Source organism: Seriola aureovittata, chromosome 16, assembly GCF_021018895.1.
Source record: "Seriola aureovittata isolate HTS-2021-v1 ecotype China chromosome 16, ASM2101889v1, whole genome shotgun sequence".
Taxonomy (NCBI): Eukaryota; Metazoa; Chordata; class Actinopteri; order Carangiformes; family Carangidae; genus Seriola; species Seriola aureovittata.
The window spans coordinates 24,344,364-24,370,212 of record NC_079379.1 but is presented as its reverse complement, the minus strand read 5'-3'; the positions used below and the strand labels follow the sequence as shown (position 1 = coordinate 24,370,212).

The following is a 25,849-nucleotide window of genomic DNA, read 5'->3' as shown; positions in this document are numbered from 1 at the left end:
GTGCATTTCTCTGTGGACTGAGGCTTTGATACTTTCACAGTATTAATATAGAAGCTAGAGCTGATCTATAACCACACTACACATGGACACACACCTTTACACTGGAGGAGCTTTAACAGTTTTGCCAGATTATTATTAATCATTTTAAGAGATAATTATCCCTCATTGCACAGGAAATGTTAGGAAACACAGTAAATACAGTTCAACCAAAAAGTCACACTTTTTGTAAATTAGCTGGCATCTTCTCACGCCACTATTCCATCATATACACTGATATTAAAATTTCATATTTTAATGAGTTTGCCAACCTAATTGCAAACGCAGTGAATTATTGTGAATTAGAATGAAACTTTCTTTGCGTTGTAGCCCACACAGTCTGTAAATAGCCGTTGATATTTAAAACCAGGCCTGTTCCAGACTGAGAGAACATCCGTGGTTCTGAAACACAAACACATCTGTCTGATTAAATTATTACAAATGATCAGGGATCTAAAACTGAATCACAAACGGCATCAGTAAAATATCTGATCATATTACACATTTTCCATTACCTGTTCTAAATGGAAATATTCTCCACAACAATTAAAATTAAAATTCATTCTAATTAATATTCTTAATCAACTGACAGGTTTACACTCCAGCTTCCTTTTGGGTCGCAGTGAGCAGGTCCGATCAAAGAATGAACAAAACCAATAATTAAAAACTACTCAATGACAGGAAAAACAAAAATGTAAACTCTGGATAAAATGTATGACGCAGAAACATAAACATATATTACTGCTGAAAGTTCCATTACGTCATATTTTATTTTGAAATCATCGGACATTAGTTTGTATAATTTAGCTCTAAAAATAGCTGCATTTTCCTCATGCGGCTCAGGCTTGTTACCGTGACAACATCGCCTGTTTTAGCGTGTGTTCAACGCGTCTGCAGACGGCTCTGCTGTAAAATATGCAACGTAAATAAAGATTATTCTTTCTTTCTTTCATTAAACCCATAAACGTCAGTACATGGAAGATTCAGGTCGTCTGTCTGTCCGCCCGATTCCCGTGGACACGATATCTCTGTAATGCCTTCACGGAACTCCTTCATATTTGGCACAAAAATTCACTAGGACTCCAGGATGAACTGATAAAATTTTGGGGGGTCAAAGGTCAAGGTCATGGTGACCTCACAAAACATGATTTTGGGCCTTTTGAACGCAATATCTCCGCATCACCCAGTGGGAATCTCTTCAAATTTGGTCCAATTGCTCATTTGGACTCAAGGACAAAGTAATGGTCAAAGGTCAAAGGTCAAGGTCATGTGATCTCAGAAAACACTTTTTTTTTTTTTTTTAGCAAATACTCAAGACTTGACACAGCAATTATGACATTATTCACACAAATGGTTAATATTTTATACGTCTCTGGATAAAACAGGGTTGTAACCTGAAACTAGGCAGCAAATGATGCGACCAGCCGGGAGTCGGACCGGGAACTCGCCGTTCGGAGTATTAGAGCCCATGTGGTATGCATCCTAACCATTCGGCTCAGATCAGATCACCCGAAACCTTTGGAACGTTTTAGCTCAAATATGGTCATTAGACTGTGTTTGATCTGTTGGCAGCTTCCCTCCAAATACAGGCACCACAATCAGCCCCCAACACCCAGAACGAGCAGTGTGAGGCAGGATGTGAGGGTACTTGTACATTATAGAGAAATAAACTGCAGAGCCGCACCTAAATAAAACCACATCCTTGTATCCAGTTCCCTCTGTCTGACAACATGTTAAGTTACATGGTCCACACAACAGATGGCAAACAACCTGAAGCAAAGTCTGTCGCAGCACACAGGCAATTTCACACAATGACGCCACATTGGAAATTAGGACAGAGCTGCGTTTCTGCTGCAAATAAAGGAAACGACGGCGTGTTTAAAGTCCAAGGCTTCATTTTAATTTCAAAATCAACCGCGCACTAGAGCGTTAAAATCGCAGTGATTTAATTAAACCTGACGAAATTATAAGAGATCACCAGAAACAGGAAGAAAAGGGAACAAAAGAAGGAGAGAAAGAGAAGCGTTTCCTGCAGCTCCTCGGGGTATTTGTGTATTTGGTTTGTGTTAAGGGGAAAGCTGTGGTGGTTTGGATGTGGAGTGGTGGGCATAGCCTAAGAGGATTAGAGGAATAGGAATAGCAGTCGGTGGATCCCGTCCCTCTCCTCCACCTCCTCCTCCTCCTCTCTTCTTCCTCCACTCAGCTGACGCTCCATCCAGTCTGGAAGTGTTTTTCTCTTCCAGGTTTTCTCTGCAGGAGTGCCCAGCACATAGCTCACATACAGCAGGCCCAGTCAGAGGAAATAGTCAAAGTTCACTCAGAGTACAGCAAATTAGAAGCAGCTTTGCTCTGCTCTACTATGGGTTTTATGGAGAGGGACACACAGAGGAGCTTTAAACGCAAGGAAAAGAGGAAAAGAAACAAAAACAATAACAAACAGTCATGTGACTTCATGTCTGGTGGGGAAATGGATAATCTATTCTACATTTTACATAACGAACCGCTCAAACTTGACTTTATATCTTCTTCTTCTTCTTCTTTATAAACTGTCAAATTATTATTATACGACTGGTGTTTGGGTTTACAGATTCCCGGGAAGTCATTTGACCAAACCCATCCTTGACCCCTCCTCCTGCCCCCCCCCCCCCCTGTGACCCCACGGCAACCCCGGGGTGACTGCAGCGCCGAGGGTCAAACCACATGTTGAAGGGAAGCTCTCTCACTCTACCCACCAAAAACACAACAGGTGCAAGCCACTTCAAAGCTTTCATAAAAACTGACTGAGCAGCTAAGACAGCCATAAAAGCAGATGATAGACGGGAAAGCTCAGCAAAGGAACGCAGGAAGAGGAATAAGGCCGTTAAAATGTGAGAGGTTTCTTTTTAATCCGCAGGAATTCATGGCCTTAAAAGCACAGAGCAGGTCCGCCAGCACTTTGAGATGGAGCTGGATTCTCTGACGCTGGCTCTTTAGAAAACAGTTAAAAGAAGTGAACCGGCTGCTCTGTGACGGGTGTGGCCAACAAGGGGAAAAAATCCAATTCAAAACTCATAATGTTCCAGCTGAACTTCCACTCCCACCCAACCCAGCTGGTCACCAATAAACCGATGTGCTCAGATACTGAAGAGGTGGTTACAGATCGTTGTTCATTAAAGCTCCTCCAGTGTAAAGGTCTGTGTCCATGTGTAGTGTGATTATAGATCAGCTCTAGCTTCTATATTAATACTGTGAAAGTATCAAAGCCTCAGTCCACAGAGAAATGCACACAGCCTGTATTCAGAAACTGAGCCTTAAAACCAGCCGTCAGGACTTCTGGAACTTTGTGATGTCACAACAAAGCAGTCACCAAGCCCCGCCCACCTGGACCCACCATCCAAACCTTTACAGGATTTGGTTTCTCTGAGTGTTTTCATCTGAAATCTGCTATATTTTTATTGGAGCACTCAGGAAACAGTGAGCCAATCAGAAGAGAGGCTCAGAGCCTCCTCTCTTCTGATTGGCTCACCGACCTGTTGTTACTAGAGCTGCAGAGAGAAGCCTGAGAGAGGAGATGTAAAACTACACTGAGATGGTTTCTGGTTCTTAAAACCACAAATATATCTTCTTATAGATCAACACTTCAAAATAAAACACAGAAGAAGAAGAAAATATGGAGCTTTAACTCAATTTAAAACAGTCTACAGAGCGCACATGTAGGAAGTAAAATTGTATAAAATATAGTCGATCCCAGCGGTGACAAATGTAAATGCCTCATTGATCCATACGTACTGTCTGTGTCCCAGCTTCATAACATTCTGCAGAGATATATTTCAAACACTGTCTCAGACTCTAAACTAAATATCACCCAATCATTGTACGGGACTCGTTTGATATTTGCTTTTGTTGGCTGATATTTTTAGACTGAAGTCATTAATTCTGCCGGTATCCACAATCTTAAAACATGATCATTCAAGCAGTCAGGACTTTTTCCTTTTCTTTTCTTTTCTTTCCTTTTCTTTTCTTTTCTTCTCTGAGTTCCTGAAAACACTGACAGGGTAAAACTCTACACTGCAACCTGAAGAAACAGAACAGTCGACATGGATCCTGCTACAAATACATAAATCTACAGAGTCTGAAGTTATTTTTCGATTGTTTCCCTTACATTCATTTAGGAACTAAAGCCCTTCATTTTAAAATTTAAAGTAAATCCATATAGAGGTTTATGTAAACATCTTTAAAATAAGTAAAAGAAAATTAAATGAAATTGATCCTGTACAGTTCCATTTATTCAGTTAGCATCTCTGTTGAAGCCCAGTATTCATGTTAAACTTTTGACCTCAGATTATCATTGTTCCCAGAAAATATATGAAAAATATACAACATTATACATTGAAAGTTTCTATTTATGTCAACATATCCGTGTTAAGCAAAAAATAATAAATAAGATATTTGTTATTTTTAGAAGATAAAGACATGATATATCTATTTTTTTTATAAAGGTTGTTTGGTACAAAGCCCCAACAAAAATCACATTATCAGAATTTTTTATATTTTTTTTCAGTGAAAATGAAACGCACAAATGTTGATTCATATTCACACAATCACAATATGATTTTGCACATTGTTCAGCGTCATGAGGAGAAGGTAACGTGAGATAAGGACAGCAGCAAATAAAATTAAATAATAGACTAAATTAATTAATAATAATTCGACTTTATAGGCGTTTTTCTGGAGCCCCTTTGCTGATTATTTCATTCTAATTTATAATATATAATATATAATATTTATATATAAAACATGGATATTGGGGTAAAAATATCCGGGTAAAAAATCAAAATATATATATATAAAAATAATTACACCTCAGTGCCCCTTGAATTAAAACACTGACAGTAAAGACACAAAGCGACTCTGGGATCTGAGTGTAACTGTAGATTCAGAGCTAAACTTTAACATCCTCATTCTTTCAAAATAAAGAAAGAATTAAAGTCCTTTGTTCTCAAGAAGACTTTTATAAATGACTCGGACCAGCAGGTTTGACTTGTTCTCTGGTGTCAGATGCTGCAGCTGATTAAGGGCCCAGCAGCCAGAGTCCTCCCTTACACCAGCAGAGTGGATTACATCAGAATCAGTTTCCATTTGTGGTCTATAAAACGCTGAATGTTTCACAGCCAGGAACATGTTTGTGGTCCGCTGCTGCGTTTTCGACCCGCTCGGACCTCCCTGCTGGTCCGGGTCATGTCTGCTGCTGGAAGTCTTTTAAATCAAGAATTAAAACGTTCCTGTTTAATCTCATGACACTTTACTTTAAGTTCCTCGATTTAACATTAGAAAAAATTATATAAACATTTGTTTGATTGTTTATAACACACTAATAATGAATTTGTTAACGCTATAACTCCTCCTGTTACAGCTGTATAAACAGATAATTATTGACAATAAAGTAATCCGCTAAAATTGTATCACACAATTGTTAACAAATATTTTGCATTAATAAATACGTAAAATATCCTTAAATCTGCTCACAATATACGCCTTATTCTACTAAACTATTTATTACATTTGTGTATACTAGTGTTAATTAATAAATTAAATCTAGTTATATTTATTCAAATCTTTTTGTTTATTCTGTTTTATTCCATAACAGGTTCTTTTCATCTTGTGTTTTATTTATTTTATTTTGAAAAGCTGTTTATTCGCATTCTTTAACGTCTTGTTGTGCGTTGTTGTTGAAAGGTGCTTTACAACTGAACTCGCCGTGCGCTCATACATTAAAAAATGTTCTGTTTTGTTTTTAAGAGGCAATTAAATTGTCATGTGGCAGGAAAATCCTCCACTGGAACCAGATTGAAAAAATTATTTAGGGTTTTTTTTAAAGGCTCCGCCGGTGACATAAGAAAAAATGAATCGCTCCTGGAGAAATAAAACATGAACATGTGTCTGGTCCGGTGGAGCAGGAGCCGGTGGCACTTTAAGGAGCTATATGTGACATTTTGATATTTATTAAAAGGCCAGCGTCGCTGCCGAAACACGGTGTCAGTTTAACCCTGGCGGGAGCCGAACGCTGCCCTAATCATGACAATTAAACACGCCTGGCATCAGCCAGCTCTGCTTTCATTTCACTCTTGTACACAGCTTTTTATTTCCCCCCAACCACCTTTCATTTAACATGCCCACTAAATTAGCTTGGTGTTCAAGCTGTGCTAATGGCCTTTCATGTCCACATCAGAGGAGCTTAAGCCTTGAAGACAAAAAGGCCCCAATTATCCCATACCATCGCCTGTACAATACATATCAGGCTGGAACATCACACTGTCTTTTTAAGTCACAATAGCAGCAGTTGTTTGTAGAGGATCACCTCTCCAACTCCTGTCTGATAGTTTCTGGATTTGTTTTTGATAAAACGACTTTGACTGAAATGAATTCTTACTTCCGCAGCGTGGGTCTCGTACGCGGCGATTCCTCGACCACAAAGCCCACTTTATCTGCTGGAAGGAGGTCCTTGATCATTCTTAATTAACATCTAAACTGGAAGAGGAAGTGCATTAATGGTCGGCTCTTTGTCAATGCGGCTAATTAACACCCAGGAGGTTTCCACTATCCTGAATAAATAAATTAATAAACCAACATTTCGATGACCCTGGGAGAGGCTTTCTCCAATCAAAGTCTAATTTAAACAGTGTCTTATTCAAACAGGAAAAGGGCAGGGGTGTCCTGTCTGACAGCACTAAAGGCCAAGGCGCCGCTTCACCGGCTGAAGACCAGTCGGTTGTAAGAAAAAGAAAATCACCAGCATCTTCTTCTGTCCCGCTCAGCGCTTCCTGAAAGGCCGGGTCCGGCGTACGTGTTAAAGGGCACCGATTGTCTAATTGTACGGCAAATCAAACGCACCTCAGTGCGCCATTTCTTTCATTTAACAACGTAAACTAAACGTTATGTTGAAGCAATAGTTTGTGGGTTGTCGGTGTATTGACCTGCACTAGATTTGAGGCGGCGGCGGCACAGGCACTGAGCCATGTGCTGCTGTGGACGGGGACAGCAACAAAAAAAAATGCACAAATTAAACAATAATATTTTAAGTGTACACTTTATTTGTGAATATTTCCATCGATTCATCCTCCGTTAAAACAGCTCTTTGCTTTGGAACTACTTTTTCTTAACCCGCTGACCTTCCGCACACTTACGCCGCGCACTGTTTTACAGCGCGGATCAGATATTTGACTAGTAAAGAGCTGTTTGACGGCGAGATGAAGCGGCAAAAATATTCAAAATATAGCGTACACTTAAACTGAAGCCGGTTCTTTAGGTGGTCATTTTTTCTCCTGCTGTCCCCGTCCACCGCCGCGCATCACGCCGCCATCTGTGCATCTGCTGCTTCCATGAGGTGGTATCACTCTGACCGCGACCGGACTACAGATAACATGACAACCCCACCTCGAATAACCCAAACTATCACTTCAAATGCCAGGAGAGAACGCACAGGCTTCATTTAGTCATCTAATTGAATTCTATGACAAATGAAATGAGCTAATGAAGGTGAATTTAATCAAACAGGCTCCGCTGTGTCTTCACCGTGACAACAGCAGAAGGTGCACGGCCTCCAGAAGGTCATGTAGTCACTCATTTTACCTCCAATGAAAAAGGTTTAAAGCTTTTGTTATCGGGTAATTTCAGTATCTTTAGAGTCACATGACGAACTTTGTCTATTTTTAGTTCAGTAAATACGTGAAGGATTCACCGCAGTTCGTCTCCTCACCGTGGAGACGGCAGCATTTTAACCTTCATGTAAACACAGAGAAAGGAAGAAAAGGAAAAAGAAATGGTGACCTTCATCTCGTGTCTGGTTATAATTTTCTGAGGGGAGTAAGGGGGGGGGGCTGTACTTGGACCTGACCTCAGTATTGTTAAATCCTGGCTACAAGCCCCGTCTTAGAACGGCTGCTTTTTAAAGGAACAGACACCCGCTGGAGTTATTTACACCTCCAGCCTGACGTGACTTTTACATTCATTCCTTTTACACGTTTCCTGTTTGGTAAATATGATTAATAACTACATGTTATGTGGTTGTTGAAAACTGAATTTATATTGAGTGTTTTCCTGAGATGAATCATATTTGTTTAAGTGACGTTTTTTACATTTTCTACAATTAATAAAAAAAGAAAAACCAGGAAAAAAAATCATCTTAAAAAACTACAATGGTTCCAGTTGCAACAACAACCAAACCTTCATTTAAGGAATTCAAAATTATAGATAATTTGGAAACTTTTTTCACTATCTGGTCCAAATGTTCATGTGTAGGAGCGAACTGATAAAACTTGAGCTCAGTATTAATTCAATCCTGTCGACCGCACTGCGCAGGAACGCTAATGTGGAATAATTACTGATGGTAAAATGAAAGTGAATATTTCTGCTGCTGGTGAAATCTCATCTCCCTTAGTCTGAAAAATAAACTGTTTTAAACTTTTTCACATTTTTCAAAAACAAGTTTTTATATACATTTAGTGAACTCTGCGTGTCGACGTGACGTAGATGAAACTCTTTGTCTTTTCTCTTTTAAAGGTCAGTGAGACGATTAACTGATGAGCAGATCGCCACAAAATTCATTCACAACACTTTTCATTGTTTGAGCTGCTGGTTCGAGCTCCTTAAAAGATTTTCTGCTTTTCTTTGACATTTACAAAAGTAAAGTGATTATCGGTTTCAGGCTGATGCTGTCAGTCCCTTCACAGATGCCGCCTCGCGCTCGGGGAACTTGTGATTTCCACAAAGGCCAAAAAAATAATAATCAGTAAATTCATGTGTCAGCTGCAGTTTTCTGTCATCGCTCACAGAGGAGCCGCCGCTGCAGAGCGAGCGGCGAGGAAGCTCAAAGTTAAAAGGTGGCAGCTGTAACTTGCATTTTTTACCCTCCAATGATAAGAGCCACTTTTGACTGAGCGCCCTTGAGCAAACACTTCCTGAGGAATGACAGCTGGAGGCTCCTCATTATCAGCGGAGGATAAATCACAGAGCAGCAGGGTGACAGAGAAAAACAAGCACTGACAAGTGTCTGATGAGCACATGGTCAGTGGGTGAGAACCATCCACAATAAACACACACTCGCAGACTGAGTGTGGGCTCGTTCACACCGAGGTGACAGCTTCACTCAGAGTCATATTTTCAGTAAGATTACAGTCGGCCTCCGGGTTTAACCTTTTCCTCTCGTTATAATAATGATCATTTTCCCCTCAGGTGAAGTCAGAGAGAGAGAGAGAGAAGCTTCCTCTTTATTCACCTGGACAGAACACTAACAGTAGCCACACCATCCATCACCATCGGCCAATACAAAACACTAGATTTTGACATGATCCGAAAGCACCCCCCCGCTAATGTTGTTGACAAGTCCGCGGGGTCATTTATCTAAATCAGTGTCAGGCAGCTGCGGGTCGCGGCTCGCCCCGCGCCGGCCCAGCCGCTCCTCCTGTCATGTGCGGCCGGGGAGGAGATGCGGAGACCTCCGCCTGTGTTTAACTCTCCGCATTCCTCCAGCCTCTGCGCTTAACGTGGACCGACCCGAGACACGCACACGGGCTGCAGGTTCCACCGCGGAGGACTCGTGGAGCTTCTGGAGACTTTTCTGCTCAATCTCACGTTAAAAAACAAACTTTTTTTTCCTTTTTCTTAAATGTAAACTTCATCACGTCACTCAGCTGCTCCATCAAACATCCCGGACTAATTATTCCTCCTAATATGAGTATGCTCAGCCTGTAGTGCTCTCATGCGGCCTGTTTCCAAGAGTTCCCCTAAAACTTTTAAATTCCCTGGATGGTTTTCATGAGAATAAAAACAACAATAATAATAATAGTAATAATAATCAGCCCTGTGCAGCAACGTGTTGTGAGTCATGTGGACGCTGGAGTCGCACTGACCCATCAGCATTAAGAGGTCTGACAGAGGAACAGCAGCAGCAGCAACAACAACAACAACAACAACAACAGATGAGGAGAAGTTTGGAGACCTACAGTGTGCGCTCCGGCGGTGCTGCCACTCTCTGTGCGCCAGTCCGCTGATGCAGGCTTTCAGAGCCTTTTCCTGCAGCATGCAGGAGGACGGGCTGGGCGTGTAGAAATCCAACATCTGCCCGGGACTCACGGCCAGCACGTCCATGCAGTCAAACATGTTGACGGCGCGTCGTTCAACTAGTCTTGTGCGCTAAGGACGAAAAAAAAAAATCACCGGCATAAGCGCACACAACTCCATCAAACTCCGCTATTTCCACCCTCCACCTCCTCCTCCTCCTCCTCCTCCTCCTCCTCCTCTTCCTCTCCTCCTTCTTTTTCTCGGAGCGGCAGGTTTCGCTCCTCTTCTTCTCATTCGTCCGGCACCGGAATCATGAATTCTTGTGTTCCGCGGCTTCCTCTGAAAACGCTCATTGCCCATTTCTTCCCCCTCGCGCCGTGTCGCTCGGTCAGCGCGCGGCCGCCGACGTCTCAACGCGTCTCTTCCGTGAAAACAATAATAACAACATCCCGACGTGTTGTCAGTGAATCGCGACACAGAGTGGAAGCGGCGGGTGAAGCCCAGCCTCAAACCGGACGATCCGCTCCCCCCCCCCCCCCACCACCACCACCCCCCCCAAATATCAAAAATAACACGCGCGGCGTTTTAAAAGCGCACGTTCTTCTTCTCTTCCGATGACGGATTGCTCCTCCGTCCCCGCGTGCAGCTCGTTTCCAACTAGTTTTGCCACAGAGAAAGAAAGATTGAATTGCCTAATATATGCGTGTGAACTTTGTATGAACCCTTCCGAGGCTGCTGACCTTCAAATGACCCCGGCGGGCTGACATCACTGCAGCTCCCCGGCGCGGAACACGGCGGAGAGAAGAAACGCAGGGGGGGAAATAATAAAGATTTTTATTTATTTACTTTTTTTGTAAGTTTGATAGAAAATAAATAAATAAAATTTTAATTCAGCATTTTTTTTTTTTTTTTTCATTTTTTAAATTTTATTTTACTGAAGAACCGCGGCTCCAACCGTGTTGCTTTTTATGCAGTGGCAGGAAAACGAGGCTGTTCCTGCAGGAGATGAATGTCCATAAACAAACGCCACCGGTGCAGATTTATGTAGTTATGAAATAGCAATATTTTACTGAAAGTAAAGTAAAGAAAGAAAAGTGTCTCTCATCTTCTTTATGATGTTTATGTGACAAACTGCAGCAGTGACTGATGGTTTGTCATTTTCTGGTCAGTGTCATCAATCGTGAGGTCAGAATAGAAAGGAGACATTATTTTGTGAATGTTATAGCAACTTTATTTTGACTTTTTTTTTTTTAGAGCTTTATTAAAATGACACAAATTTTCTAAATAAATAAAATACAAGATCAAGATTTACAAGGTTTCATGTGTGAAGCCTCATCACACGTCACCGAACACATGAAAAGCCTGAACACAGGTGAGACTGTCACACTTTACTGATATTATTATTTTATAATATAAAAATAATGTAAGTGTGAGATATTTTCATGAATGTACCGTCACATGAAAACACATTGATCTTAATGTATCTGCTGACTTGCATGAGTGAAGTGGGGCTTAATTATGGTATGTAATTATACATGTCGTCACAACGAGCTCGGGAGTTTTTGCAGTTTCAGGTGAGTAAAAAAAAAAAGCAGAATCACAAGATGTTCTGGTTCAGATTTTAAAAAGTGTCTGTCAGGTTCGGGTCGGGCTCAGTTACAAATCTCTTGGACTTGGGGTCGGGTTTGGACAGAAACTGACCAAGGACATTGGTAACTACGGTAACCTGTTTATCTTTATATATGATAGCTATAGTTAGAGTTACCGCAGCTCTTTCCCTCCTGCTGCTGTCGGACTCTATAACAAATACTGCACTCAGTCGTCCACACACACCAAAGACTGTGCAGTATCCCTCATCTGCTGATATTTGTTGTTATATTTAAGTATGTAACTGTACATATTATATTATTAAAGGCTATTATTTATTTACTTTCAAGTATTTGTCATTTTGCAGTTTCTCTTTCTTTGCTGCTGTAAAACTGATAATTTCCCCACAGTTGGACGAATAAAGGAAGATCTCATCTAAAGATTTGTAAGATCTTGCGCATAAAACCTTTTAATAAACTTTAGTGTGAGTCATTGTGACAGACCGAAGAACCCAACAGTCTATAAGCAGCTTAAATTAGCTGCTTACACGGTGATGTGACACTAATAATAATCCAGGGTTCTTATATAACCGTGCTGCTGCGACGTTACGAACATTTTGCCGCCACTGCTTTGACATTTAGGCTCAACACACTGTATTTTTTCATTCAGCTGCAACATCTCAAGTGCAAAACGTATGAGCTTCCATCGCAGGAGAAATGAGATGTTGGGAGATTTCCTGACTGAGAGCGATGTCGGTGCTTTACACACTGATGTGCAACAGCATGAGTTGCTAATGACTCATTATTTACGACTAGAAACCCAATGAACTGAGAGTCGGCTGAATCGTATACACAAACAGCGGCTCTGCTATCTCATCACTCGTAGGTGTCTGCTGCAGGAACACACGACTCCAACCAGGATGCATTACAACCACAGTCGGCCATTAGCAGCAAAGATGAGTTTCATTGAATATAATAATTAGAGAGTGATATCATAATGTCATTAACTGTCCAGCTGCCGTGTTAAATATTCAACGTCCTACATGCAGCGCACATTACATCATGTAACAGCGCATTCTTATGTGATTTCACATAATGACTTATGAGGAGCTGCAGGTTAAATGTCATAAGTCTTTTTTATTTATTTATTGTTTATCATTTGTATGTGAAGAAACCTGCACAGTTCAAACCCAACAACAAACAACTTCATCACTTTGACTTTACTGTTCCAGGAGAGACACATAATTATAATAATAATAATAATAATAATAATAATAATAACTTAAAAACAAAAATAATAATGGAAAATAATTCTTTTCCAAAAACTTTTTTTCCCAGTGTGCTGCACCATCACTGTTCCCTGTGGCCTCACCCAGAGAAAATGTTTGTTCTGATCTTCTGCACAGAGAAACCATTTCTTCACACTGACATGGGAAACATTTGAACAACACCAAAACAGTAAGAGAACATTTTCAAAAACCTAAATCTCAAATTACTTTGTGGAGAATATTCCAAGTCTCTACATGTATGCACAGTATCTCCCAAACATTTTTATTTGGCTAGTTTATTTATTGGCTTCTCTTTAGGGAAAGTATTTTGTGCAGATTTTGTGGAAGTAGCATATTTTACATTATTTTAGTGAATATAAATTTGTCTGTGAGTGAATCACAATGGACAGAATGACAAAAAACACTCAGTGGGTTCTGGGAAAATCATTCGTCTCTCAGGTACCAAAGTGTTTTGACCTGATGATGATCGATGATGATACTCGATGAGAAGTCAGGAGTTCACCAAAGTTATTACCAATCATCCTACGGGGAACATGAATTTCTGTAGCACCCGCCACGGCAATCAATTCAACAGCTAGCCCTGACCTGGTCGGACTGTCTCGTCACTTTCCGATACCGAGTCACTGCAGCGTCCAGTCTGCCCTGAAGAAGCGGCGCCGCTGCTCAGAGGGCGCAGTGTAACTCTCTCTCTTGGAAACAGTGGTGAGTAAACAGCTGTTGATGCTAACGCCGGCTGTGTATTAATAGCAAAGCAGCTCTTTTAACTTGTTATTGTTTAATGAGATTTAAAATGAATGATTTCAGCTGCAGTAATGTGGTTTCTCCTCCAAATAAGCGAGTTACATCACTGGTTCCAGACCTTTTTGGCTTGTGAAACGTCAGTACCCAGTAGGTTTTTGACATGTTGCATATATCTCGTCACTTCATAGTACTTTTACAAGAAGTTACAACTTGTTAATTATCTCATGGGGGGGGGGGGGGTCCAACTCAATTAATAAAGCGATGCTATGGATTTGTGGATTTGCATTATGGGAATCGTAGGGGTCCGGTACTATCAGAGCCTGACCAATACTAAGCACTTAAAAGTTAAGACTATCTCACCTCTCCTGCTTCAATTTTTCCTTTTTAATCCGTCTCCGACAAATTCCTCAATTTTATGGAACTGTAACACTTAATTGCTGGAATATATATTTTACAACGCTGGTAAAAGTGAAACTTTCGCCTCTTTCTTTCTTTCAAGGGAAACGGAATGGAATATATTGACTTGTGATTGGAAAATTCATTATATATTGTGATGTCAGCTTTAAAACCTACATCATATATTCATGTGTGAGGAGAAGCTGTAACTGCTGGAGTCAGAGTCTCACATACAGTAGCCAGGTTTTGTCTTGATGCACGAACACTTGTTTGATGGAGTAAAGGAGGCGGTTGGAGAGGCAGAGCTGGCCCGAGCGCTGCACACCACATTGATCCCCACGGAGCTCATGAATATTGCAGAGAGTCTACAGCGTAGCTGAAACAGGAACCCCTGAACCCCCCCACCCCACCCCCCCTCTCTCTCCCTACACACACACACACACACACACACACACCAGCTGACCCCCTGCAGCTCAGCCAGTGTAACAGTAACCCATGGATACACACACACACACACACACACATATATACACAACCCCGGTTAGCACAGGTAATGAATATACCTGAAAATCCACCTGTAATTAGAAGGTGATAATGAACCCATCCATCAAGATAAGCCACTTTCTGGCATCAGTGTTCAGCAGCTCGTGGCTGCCGCTGCCAAAACTCACCAGGCTATGACAATACACAGCGTAGCTGATCATTTAATAAGGCCGGGTAAAGCCTGACAGCTCCGGGGATGACACACATGCAGCGGCTGCTATTTTCAGTTTCAACACAATCGGCGGGTGGATGACTTAACCACTGAAAGTGCAGCTTCGGGTTTACGCGTTTAATTCCCCTGGCCACGACAAACTCTTATTTCATAGCATATTGATGAGCAGAGCTGAATTCGGTGCTCACGATTCATCAGTGGGTCAAACCCCATAACAGCTATATTTAGTTACAATTGCACTTAGTCTATTGGTAATTTAATTGCAGCTGCATGGCAGAAGCAAATATATTTTCCACTCAGGTTAGGTATCACGCCAAAGCCTGCGTCGGAATTATGCCATTGTGTCGCAACATGATACACGGAGTGACACTGAAGATTAGGATTCAGTTCGGTTTGCATCATTAGCATAAATTCTTCATATCTAAACTGTAAGGGAGAATTTATGGATTTAAATACCGTCCTATATTTATTTTTTTTTTATCTTATTAAAAATGAAACGCACGCTGTTACATAAGCTTTAAAGATGTCTATATTGTATTTATGTAGAACATACTGTACAGTGTGCAGAGGATCAACAGCTTATTCCTTTCAGGTTGTATTTAAAGCACTGATTCATATTGTCCCGACCGCACAGTTAAAACTCAACCATCCATCAGCGGATCATCTGAAGCAGGTTTTTATTATCCCAACAAAAACTGGCCGTCAAATCAGCGCCAGCAAATCAAAACATTTCCCGCAGTGAATGGAGCAAGTAAAAAAAATAAAAAATGTTAATCTCTAAAACTATAAAGAGAAATATGAGAAAAGAAAGTGTTTTATAAGGTTCATATTATTCTATTATTCTTCTCCGTCGAGAGCCAGAAAACACAGGAATGTCTTTTTCTACAAATCACAAGTCACCCGAAACTAAAGGACAGAAAATACAGCGATCATCCCGTCAATATATTGTCTTTAAACCACAAAATATACTTTACCATATCCTCACCTCAACAAACAACTGCCAGCCACCAGTTTGTGAAATGAGCACATCCAGTGTCTTATTTAAAAAATAATATCTGCTGCCTCCACAAAAAGTGTTCTTCTCACTTTTTGTCATATTTTCCATCAGGAAAAGATAAAGTGACGGATGCACAAAAGCAGGAAGCGGTCTGACATTAAGATACTGAGCAAAGTCAAAATGCAGAGTTCGGGTTGAGTGTGTGTCTTCACCTACAGTTTAATACTGCAGCATTCATGCAGAGCAGCAAACAAACACCGACATCATCATCAGGTGTCTGGTTAAAAGTCACAACCTCCGACAGTCCTGCCGTTCATTCCCAACATGCTCGTGGTTTGTGTTTACGTCATGTGACCTGTCAGCAGACTGTGAACTCCTTCCACTGATTGTGCGCCTGTGTTTGGGTGAGTCACTCTCTCATAAGAGAAGAGGAAGTCAGTTCCAGTCGTGCAGTTCACTCGCTCCCCGTGACCCCGTGACCCTAACGGGAGCTCTCTGTGTCGCCTTCCTTCTCACTCAGCAGACGACTCTGATTAATAGTAACGTTTCAACAATCGACGGGAATCAGCTCCTCGTGGTCGTATCCCTCCGCCACTCAGACTACTTCTAGTTATTGCTAAAAAAGTGTTTTGTGAAGTCACACAGACCTTTGACATTTCACCTTTGACCACCAAAATCTAATCAGTTCATCCTTGAGTCCAGGTGGATGTTTGTGCTGAATCGTAAGGGATTCCCTTCAGGAGTTCTCGAGATGCTGCGTCCACAAGTTCAAAATCATCTTTTGTGAGCTCATCGTGACTTTGACCTTTGAACTTTGACCTTTAGCCACCAAATTCTAATCACTTTGCCCTGTAGTTCCGTCAAGGTGTTACGGAGATATTGTGTTCACAAGGCCAAAAATGGTTAACCGTGAACCTTGACCTTTGACCTTTGACCCACAAACTCTTAATCAGTTCCTCCTTGAGTGAATTTTTGAGCCAAATTGGAAGAATGTCTGTCGCAGCGTTACTGAGTTAATGTTGAATTGACAGATGACACAAGAAACATTAAATACACTTAAATCACTTTAATATTTTAGGGGGGGGGGGTGCTGTATTTAAAAATAATTTAAAAAGTAAAAGTTATTCAATGTCTATTTATGTGTTTTATGTTACTGTATGTGTTAATGAGCTTTCATTAAAACAGAATATTGGTTCCCTGATTCTCCACAGCACAAGTTTGCGTGAAGCGACCGATCGAGCAGATTTCTGATCAATAAACAACAACAATATATGAACCCTGCTGCTGCGTGGGAGCTCAGCTGCACAGTTACAGACTGAACCGTGCTCAGTGTAAGTTCGAAGCACGAGCCTCCCATGGTCATGACAGGGCATTTCAACTCAAGTGCACATTATTGTCTGCTCTGTACAAGACAATAGCTAATAACCACTGACTGTGCTCGCTGATTGTGATTGGTTAAAGATGTGTACCGCCGGCCAGAGGTATGGAAAAGAGACTCATTACAAACTAGAAGGCAATAAAGTGAGCTCATTTACTCCTAACAGCCTAACTACCTTCAGCAATGGGTCCCCTGCTGGAAATTTGGGTCGATGGAGAAGCAGTAATTACACTTCCGTCTAAGTGTCCTAATGTGACTGCCTCCATTGTTTACTTCTCTGTCTCCTGCAAAACATCGGCTGATGGATCATTTTCATTTCCAGTCAAATCTGGGAGTGTGTGTGTGTGTGTGTGTGTGTGTGTGTGTGTGTGTGTGTGTGTGCACGTGTAGGATTATTTCTTCTCCATATTGTAAGATGAGATCATCAGTCTAACACAATTTGTTTGTTCTCTCTGTGTTAATGTGGTAATGTGTGTGTGTTTAGTTTGGTGTTGTATCTGTCCTCACACTCTGCAGAGCGATCACCTGTCGGTGTGACCGTGTGACCAGCTGCACGGTGTCTGGACTCGGGTTATCAAAAGAATCCGTACTAAAAAAAAATTAGCATCTGATCAGCTGCTCGTTTGCACCAGTATCGATACCAACGGTGGCGTCTCCTTCATACAGCAGCCCTGCAGACAGGCAGGCACACAGCCCCTCCCCCTCACGAGCAGCTGAACACATGAACACTAGTCCACGTCCACACACGCCGAGCTGGTGTCTCCAGCATAAAGCCGCATCAACATGGCTGCAGTGCTGAACGACCTTCGCAACCTGTTTTAGGTGAAATTGAAAAAAGCAAAAAGAAAAAGAGCCGTTTGGAATTTTTCTGCACACGAGGCAAACGACCAGGAGAAAGGCGAAGGATATCGACCAGCCACAAAACAACAATGACACTAACTTGGCGAAGCATCTTAAAGATGCCCCCCTCGGTCGTTATAAGGCGTTTCCAGAGGTCAGTTAAGCTCCAGTTTCAACTACATTGCAAGTATTAAACAGTTGATCACATCAGATCATAAACATGAACCTGGCCGGCGGCACACATTAACGTTAGCCGTTTAACTATTAGCAATTAGCTGATAGCCACATTAGCCATCTGTTGAAAAAAATAAAATAATGTTAAAGTAATTTTTTCTCCGCGTGGCGTCGAAAATGGTTTCAAGTATTTTCCTGGATATCGGTATCAAGCTTGAAATTCTAGTATAGTATTCTGGATATATCTGGAATAGTATATATATCTGGAGCTTTTGTGTTCAGTTCAACGTTCTGCAGGTGCGACTGCAACACTTCAGGAGACGGGTAAAAGAACCAAGATGGCGCCGGTTAAGACGGCAGGAAAGGAACACCGGTCACTACAGGAGCCATGGAGCAGACAGCGTCACGGAGCCATGGAGGAAAACAAATGAAGACCGATCATCATAAACTGTAAAGCTTTTCATTCTCTGTGGGAGTTCTCCCTCTCTTATTCCGGTCGGTCTTCACACCCCCCACCTCGGGTCTGTGTCAGTGAGGTATCGCCACACCTGGCTAACCAGATAACCAGCATTTAACAGAGATAAACCTCAGACACACGCTGGCGAAATAAAGACAACTGCTGCACCATAAAGAGACATGTGTAAACGCCTGTGGTCAAGACTGCGAGGAGACGGAGGAGAGGAAGTGTGTGTTATCGATACCAATAAAGAAGACTCTGATTCCAGACGGTGAGTGAGGGAATGAAGAAACATGAAGTATCGTGTCAGTGCATCATCCGTCCATTTCTGGCCATCGTCCAGGTCCTGGTTGCGGTGGCTGAGAAAAGGTAGCACAACCTCCACCCGACTCTTACCTGCAGGATCTCAGGCCAGATGGACGGTGTAATTGCTCCAGTCTGGATTTGCCCCCTGGGAAAAAAGACGAGACTGAGATGGACAGAAATCCTTATCGGATTCTCGAACCACCTCATCTGGCACAACGCAACACAACACAACAGAGCAGCGGTTTAACTTCTGGTTCCTTCTGGATTTCTGAGTTTTACCAAAACAGCTGGTGCAACACTCGCAATTACTGCCCGTCAAACATTTCATCAAATCAACCTGAAGCCCAAGATACTTGAACACTTACTTTCAAGTCCAGACTTCCTGTGTATTTGCCACTTCCTGGTGTGATTAGCCTCTCAGGCCGCTGGAAATCTTTAGCTCAAATATCTGGAGTGACCGACACTGCTCCTTCATGGAGACAGGAAGGAGCCGGTTTGAGGTTCGGGCTCCCTGTGAAGAAGACACTTGAAGGACTACAAATCCCATCAGAGGAAAAGGACATCTGGAGCTCTTTGATAAGTGCGCCGCTGCCGTGACCGAGAGCCAGACGAGCAGCAGAAGGAAATATGGAAACAGAGAGACACTGCAGCGTGGAAGACGTGACATTTGAAGTGAATCATGTGAGAAACTTTTAAAGTTAAAATCCCAGATTTGAGATTCATTTCATTTGGGTCTCGTGTGAAGTCGTGCACGTCGCTGACTCATCGTCTCACCTTCGGCTGCTCCTTCTGCCCTTTGATTCTCACAGAGAGTCATGACTCAACACGGCAGCTCGGTCCTGGTCAATTAGTGTAAAACACGGGTTTGACGAAAAAAAGCTTTACTCAAGATCCACTTATTAACTTTTTTCTTTAAGAAGCTTTCAACTGCATCTCGTGGTAATTTGGACGCCATGACTCCAACTGCAGAAAAAGAGCTTTTAAATGGCTCTGAAAGTGACAGTTCAGGTTATTAGACGTGGGGCTGAGTGAGATATTGATCTATAGCTCTATGAGCTGCAGGTGCATCACGAGCAAACTGCACCATCAATCGAAATATAATCGAAAATCGCAAAGAAAAAAAGTTCAATATGCAAATCGCAGGAGCTGAATTTTTTATTTTGTTGATGAAGGTAAAATGTGTCATAATTTGTGCGTCGTTGGTGAGAACCGTGAGTGTTGTGTTGCCATAGAGACGCCGCGGCCTACACATCATGTTCTCCAGACGTAGCAATGTAAACGAGTTTGTTTGGTACAAGACCCGACGAAAATCACATCATGATTATTTTTTTATTTTTTTATTTTTTCAGGGAAAATAAAAAATACAAAAACGATAATTCCAACTGAAATAATATCGTGTATCGCAATATCTCATACAGGAATGTTGGTTTCTGCATATCGTGCAGCCCTAATGTCACAGGCTTTCAGTTTTCAGGTTCCAACAATTATTTTATTTTATTGTCTTTCCTCTTCACCATGTTTCTGTATGTGTGAGTGTGTGTGTGTGTGTGTGTGTGTGTGTGTGTTCATGTTTGAGATGGCCATCAATAGGAAGAGTGCGGAGGGAGAGATTAGGTGACTTTGCGCTCTAATCCTTGTGAAATCACGGGCTCCGGGGGCCGAGGTGGGGAGATGGGCGAGCGCCTCTCTGATCAGACGGGCTGCAGCTCACCGTGTAAAGCCGCCTGAACGCACGGTAATCCCTCTCCCCGAGCCACAAAGAAGCCCAACCCCACTGATGGGCAGGTTCCCCCCTCTCTGCAAACGCCGGCGGCCGCCTCTAAAGCAGTTCATCATGGCCGGGACTACGAAGACAGGCGGGAGAGGTCAGGGCTGAGGTGACGCTGTAGTGGGGAGAGCTGAGGAGTGACATCATTGCTCTGCTCTTTCCTGGACTGAAAGGTCCCACATTTTACACGTGTCTTGTGTTTGATTTAAAGTTTTGATCATCAGAAGAAGATATATTTGTGATTGTTGGTCTTAATTTCTCAGAGTCCAGAGGTGTTTATGCAGAACATTATGATGTCACAGTGAAGTTGACCTTTTTCTTTTTAATATAAAATGTCATCACTTCATTTTATTTTAAAGACATTTGAGTTAAATTGTGTCATAATTAGTGAATAAATGTGTTTTTTTTTGGGAGGTCACAGTGCCTTGACCTTTGACCTTTTGACCACAAAATTGTTATCAGTTCATCCTTGAATCCAAAAGGATTGTTTGTGGCAAATTTGAAGAAGTTCCCTCACAGCGTCCCTGAGATATCGCGCTCACGAGAACTTGACGGACGGACAAACTGAAAACAAAACGTCTCCGCGGCATGAAAATGTTAATCTCCTACAACATCTCTGTTCCTGCGTCTGCTGTTTGTTTCAGATAGAAAGTCACGTCAGGCATCAGCTCTGATTTTGACTTTGACCATTAGTGCCCACACACTTTTAAAAACCTCTGCCCCACCCCTGAGCACAAGTGTAATCAATTAATTGATGGTTAAATTCATTTTGGCTGCTTCAGTTTCCTGGTATCATTCACGCTCGCTCACTGTCACACTGTGACTCGGACGCCTGAATACAACACAACCGCCGTCGACGGCGTTGTTAGTGACACTTTTCTGACCGCTGTAGAAAAGGCCACGTTAATTATAGAGCGACATGATTAACGACTGAACGGCTGAAGTGAGAGAGAGTTAAGATGTACTGAACCTGTTATACACATATGCAGATGTAATGTATGTACAAATATTGAATTTCATATGTACATATAAAATAAAAACATATGTAAAAATGATATATGAAAGAAATGAAGAAAGTAGAATTGACATGTACATGTATGTCTAACCAATACAAACATGTCGGTATATGTGGAACGACAGAAGGGTCTCCACATGTTTAAAACTAATGAGAAATTAATAAGAAAAACATATAGAAACATGTAGAATTTTTATATGCAAGTTGTTTAAATAAACTCTCATATATAAATTGAATATATTTAACACACAGTCGCATCTATGTTATAAACTTATATCTCCATATATCCAGAGGATGAATACATGTGATAATAATATATCCCCTCACCATGTCATATATTACTGTTTCTGTATATGGGTACGTTCATCATGCACCATGTTTTCTTCTTGATATTGAACCATTTTTGTTGATTTTATTGATTTTCTAACCATTTTTTTTAATTTCGATGTATGTGATTTAAATAAAGGAGTTAATGTGAATGTTGATTATTACCTCTTATAAATGTCCCACTTTTATTTCACGTTCTGTCGCTATAGCAACTTGGAAATCCTTTTTTAATTATTGATTAATATTAAATGGAAAAGGGAGGTTTTGAACTATCCACCGTTGTGAAACTGTTGAAATAGCTGTAAGAAAATATGGGCCACTCCTAATTTGCTGGATTTATGAACAGAAGCCTTATTCGTTTTTTTAAAATCCCCCAAAACAGTAAATAACTTGCCCCCAGTAAGTGTTGGGAAAACTGCAGGCTGGTACCAAATGGCAGAACACAGACGCCTAATTCAATCAGAAAGCCCTAGGGCGGCCGAGCATGGCTAACTACATCACGGTTAAGCATCTTGATTTTGTCAGAATTATAGAAAATGACAAGTGAACTTGGCATGAACCACAGAGTCAGGGTGGAATCCTCGTATTGGCATTTCATAATCTGAGCAGGGCGGTGCCAGAAAATCAATACTCTCAGCCTCCTTTTCTGCTGCACCCCCCCCCCCCCCCCACCCACCCCCCCAACATCTCAGGAAGACTCTGAAAACATCACAACAAACGCAGACGCCGTACAGCCACAAACACGTACAGTACTGTAGAGACCCGATGCTTCCTCAGTCTTTAAAAGTGTGATCGCAGGACGCCGCATGAAAAGTGATTTCATCTGCTCATAAACTGCATTAATCACTAAGCGCACAAGGACCGGGTGAGGTGGATCCAGATGGGAGGGTCTGGTGACCGGTGTTGTGAAAGCACTTAAATAAATATAGCATAAATGTGCAATTTCACCCTTTGATGCATAAAATCACACATTATAATAATTCTAGTCCTTGAGATTAATGTTTACTGTTTATTCAATAGTGGTTTCTATTGGAGCAATTTTAAATTTGCATCTCAACCAAGTTGAATTTGACCCTTAAAGCTCAATATTCTTCTTCTTCTGTGTTTTATTTGAAGTGTTGATCCATCAGAAGATATAAAAACCATCTCAGTGTAGTTTTACATCTCCTCTCTCAGGCTTCTCTCTGGAGCTCTAGTAACAACAGGTCGGTGAGCCAATCAGAAGAGAGGAGGCTCTGAGCCGCTCTTCTGATTGGCTGAGTGATCCAATAAAAATAAAGCAGATTTCAGGTAAAAACACTCAGAGAAACTAAATCCTGCAAGGTTTGGATGGTGGGTCCAGGTGGGCGGGGCTTGGTGACTGCTTTGTTGTGACATCACAAAGTTCCAGAAGTCCTGACGGCTGGTTTTAAGGCTCAGTTTCTGAATACAGGCTGTGTGCATTTCTCTGTGGACTGAGGCTTTGATACTTTCACAGTATTAATATAGAAGCTAGAGCTGATCTATAATCACACTACACATGGACACACACCTTTACACTGGAGGAGCTTTAATAAAAACAGAGCTCCAAGTAACTTAAGTGCATTCAACAATAATTTAACCATAAACCAGTTTTGTTTCATGCGCTTCCATCTTCAATTACTGTCGTACAAACTCGCTTTGGCGCTTCACTTCACTTCTTTCGCTCTTTCCAGTTCCCGCCACTACAGCCTCACCTACGCCCCACGTGCACACCCAGGAGAGTTTTCTGGATGGGCGGGGGAGTGTGCTGTCCGTGAGCGGGAGACAGCCACAGGAGAGAGAAAGTGCCAAAGTGAATTTCACGCTGGCGGCTTAAATTTATACTCGATGTTTGTCATTTTCTACGTCCCACCTGCAACAAGACAAGTAGTATTAGTAGTCCAGGATATTTCTTATATCACCCACCACATCAGCTTCTCCACAAAATCATATTCGTATCGTTTTATTGTTGTTTTGATGTTGCACGATGTGAATACACGAGACCATAACGTGTTGTTGTTTAATCAAAGCCGTTTGACGACATGAATTATGATTTCTGAGGATTTATGATTAAATAAATTCACGGCTTTTTCAGTCTTAATTCTACTCTGTCATTTTGTAAATTATGAAATCACATTCTTATAAGAAATATGAAGAATAAAACATGAATAATGAATAATGACCAGTGTGAGGTGTGTGGACTGCGGCTGTAGCAGCCTGGTGTTATTTGCTCGTGGTCTGATCAAGGTAAACATGGCGGCGTGGTCGTGCGTTCTGGCGTCTCTCAAATCTGCTGGATTTAACAACGTAGAGCCTTCTGGAATGACGTCGGTTTTCTGCATCAAATGGTGCTAAAATACTCTGATCACAAACACAGACAAACACAGTGTGCCTCATCTAATAACACAAACAATTATAATCCTTGGATTTATTTGATTTCGGTCGATTCGTCTTTACGGAGCTGCTTCGCCTCTCCTGCCGTCACTGCATCTCTGCTGGGTTGAAATCAGGGTTCTTCTGACTGGGATTTCTTCATCATTCTGTGGTGGATTCACTTCGACGTTTGAGGGTCACCGCCCCTTCTTCTGCTGAGCAAGAGACCTTGACAAACTTGGATTCATTTTCCCCTCGGTGATGTGGAGCTGCCCGGGCCCGGAGGCAGCAGAGCCCCAGATCAAGATGCTCCGTGCGCCCTGCTTCACCTTCGGGGATGATGTTCTCTCACGCATGTATGCAGTGCCCCTTATTAAACCGCACATAGTGCTGCGCGCTGTTCCCAAACAATTTAACCTTGGTTTTATCAGTCCACAAGACATTTTCCCAGTAGCGTTGTGGCGTATCAGGGAGCGAACTTCAGACATGCAGTAAAGTTTATTTTGGAGAGCAGCAGCTTCCTCCTTGCTCCATGATTTGAGTTTGGTATGAACTGAGATATTAACCAGCTCCAGTGATCGCTTTCAGCTCCGAGTTTTGCCTTCGGAGTCATCTTAGCTGGACGCCCCCACAGAACTAAATCATCTCCATTTAAACACTGGACTGATCAATATCTCAACTGTGTCTGTAACTCTCTCCAGCTTTATACACAAATCAGCTTCGCTCTTCTGAGATCTCTTTCTTTTGGGAGGCATGGTTCAGCAGATGCTTCCTTTGAATAGCAAACACTCAACATGTCAAAAAAAGGTTCCTATAGCAACAGGAGCAGAATTTAGCCAAAACAATTAGTAGAAGTTAGATGATTACCCAACCAGCTGAATAAACATTTCTTACACAACAGAGAGATACTAGATCTGGTTATCACATCAAGACTGGGCTTCATCTAAATCTCCTCCAGTGTAAAGGTCTGTGTCCATGTGTAGTGTGATTATAGATCAGCTCTAGCTTCTATATTAATACTGTGAAAGTATCAAAGCCTCAGTCCACAGAGAAATGCACACAGCCTGTATTCAGAAACTGAGCCTTAAAACCAGCCGTCAGGACTTCTGGAACTTTGTGATGTCACAACAAAGCAGTCACCAAGCCCCGCCCACCTGAACATACCATCCAAACCTTGAAGGATTTGGTTTCTCTGAGTGTTTTTACCTGAAATCTGCTTTATTTTTTATTTGATCACTCAGAAAACAGTCAGCCAATCAGAAGAGAGGCTCAGAGCCTCCTCTCTTCTGATTGGCTCACCGACCTGTTGTTACTAGAGCTGCAGAGAGAAGCCTGAGAGAGGAGATGTAAAACTACACTGAGATGGTTTTTATATCTTCTTATGGATCAACACTTCAAAATAATTATAATTAG

At 41.8% G+C, this 25,849-nt stretch overlaps 1 protein-coding gene across 2 annotated transcripts in view; it reads right to left on the bottom strand.

Moving 5' to 3' along the window:
• LOC130184031 (retinoic acid receptor beta-like) overlaps positions 1-25,849 on the bottom strand; it is a 96,611-nt gene that overhangs the window by 54,435 nt on the left and 16,327 nt on the right. Inside the window, exon 1 of one of the 2 annotated variants that reach the window (XM_056399790.1) lies at positions 10,017-10,257. The exons of the other annotated variant lie outside the window; for it this stretch is intronic. Within the exon in view, the coding sequence (XP_056255765.1) occupies positions 10,017-10,173 (157 nt within the window). The 5' untranslated portion in view covers positions 10,174-10,257. Of the gene's footprint in view, positions 1-10,016; positions 10,258-25,849 lie in introns of those variants that run through there. 2 annotated transcript variants of the gene reach the window in all.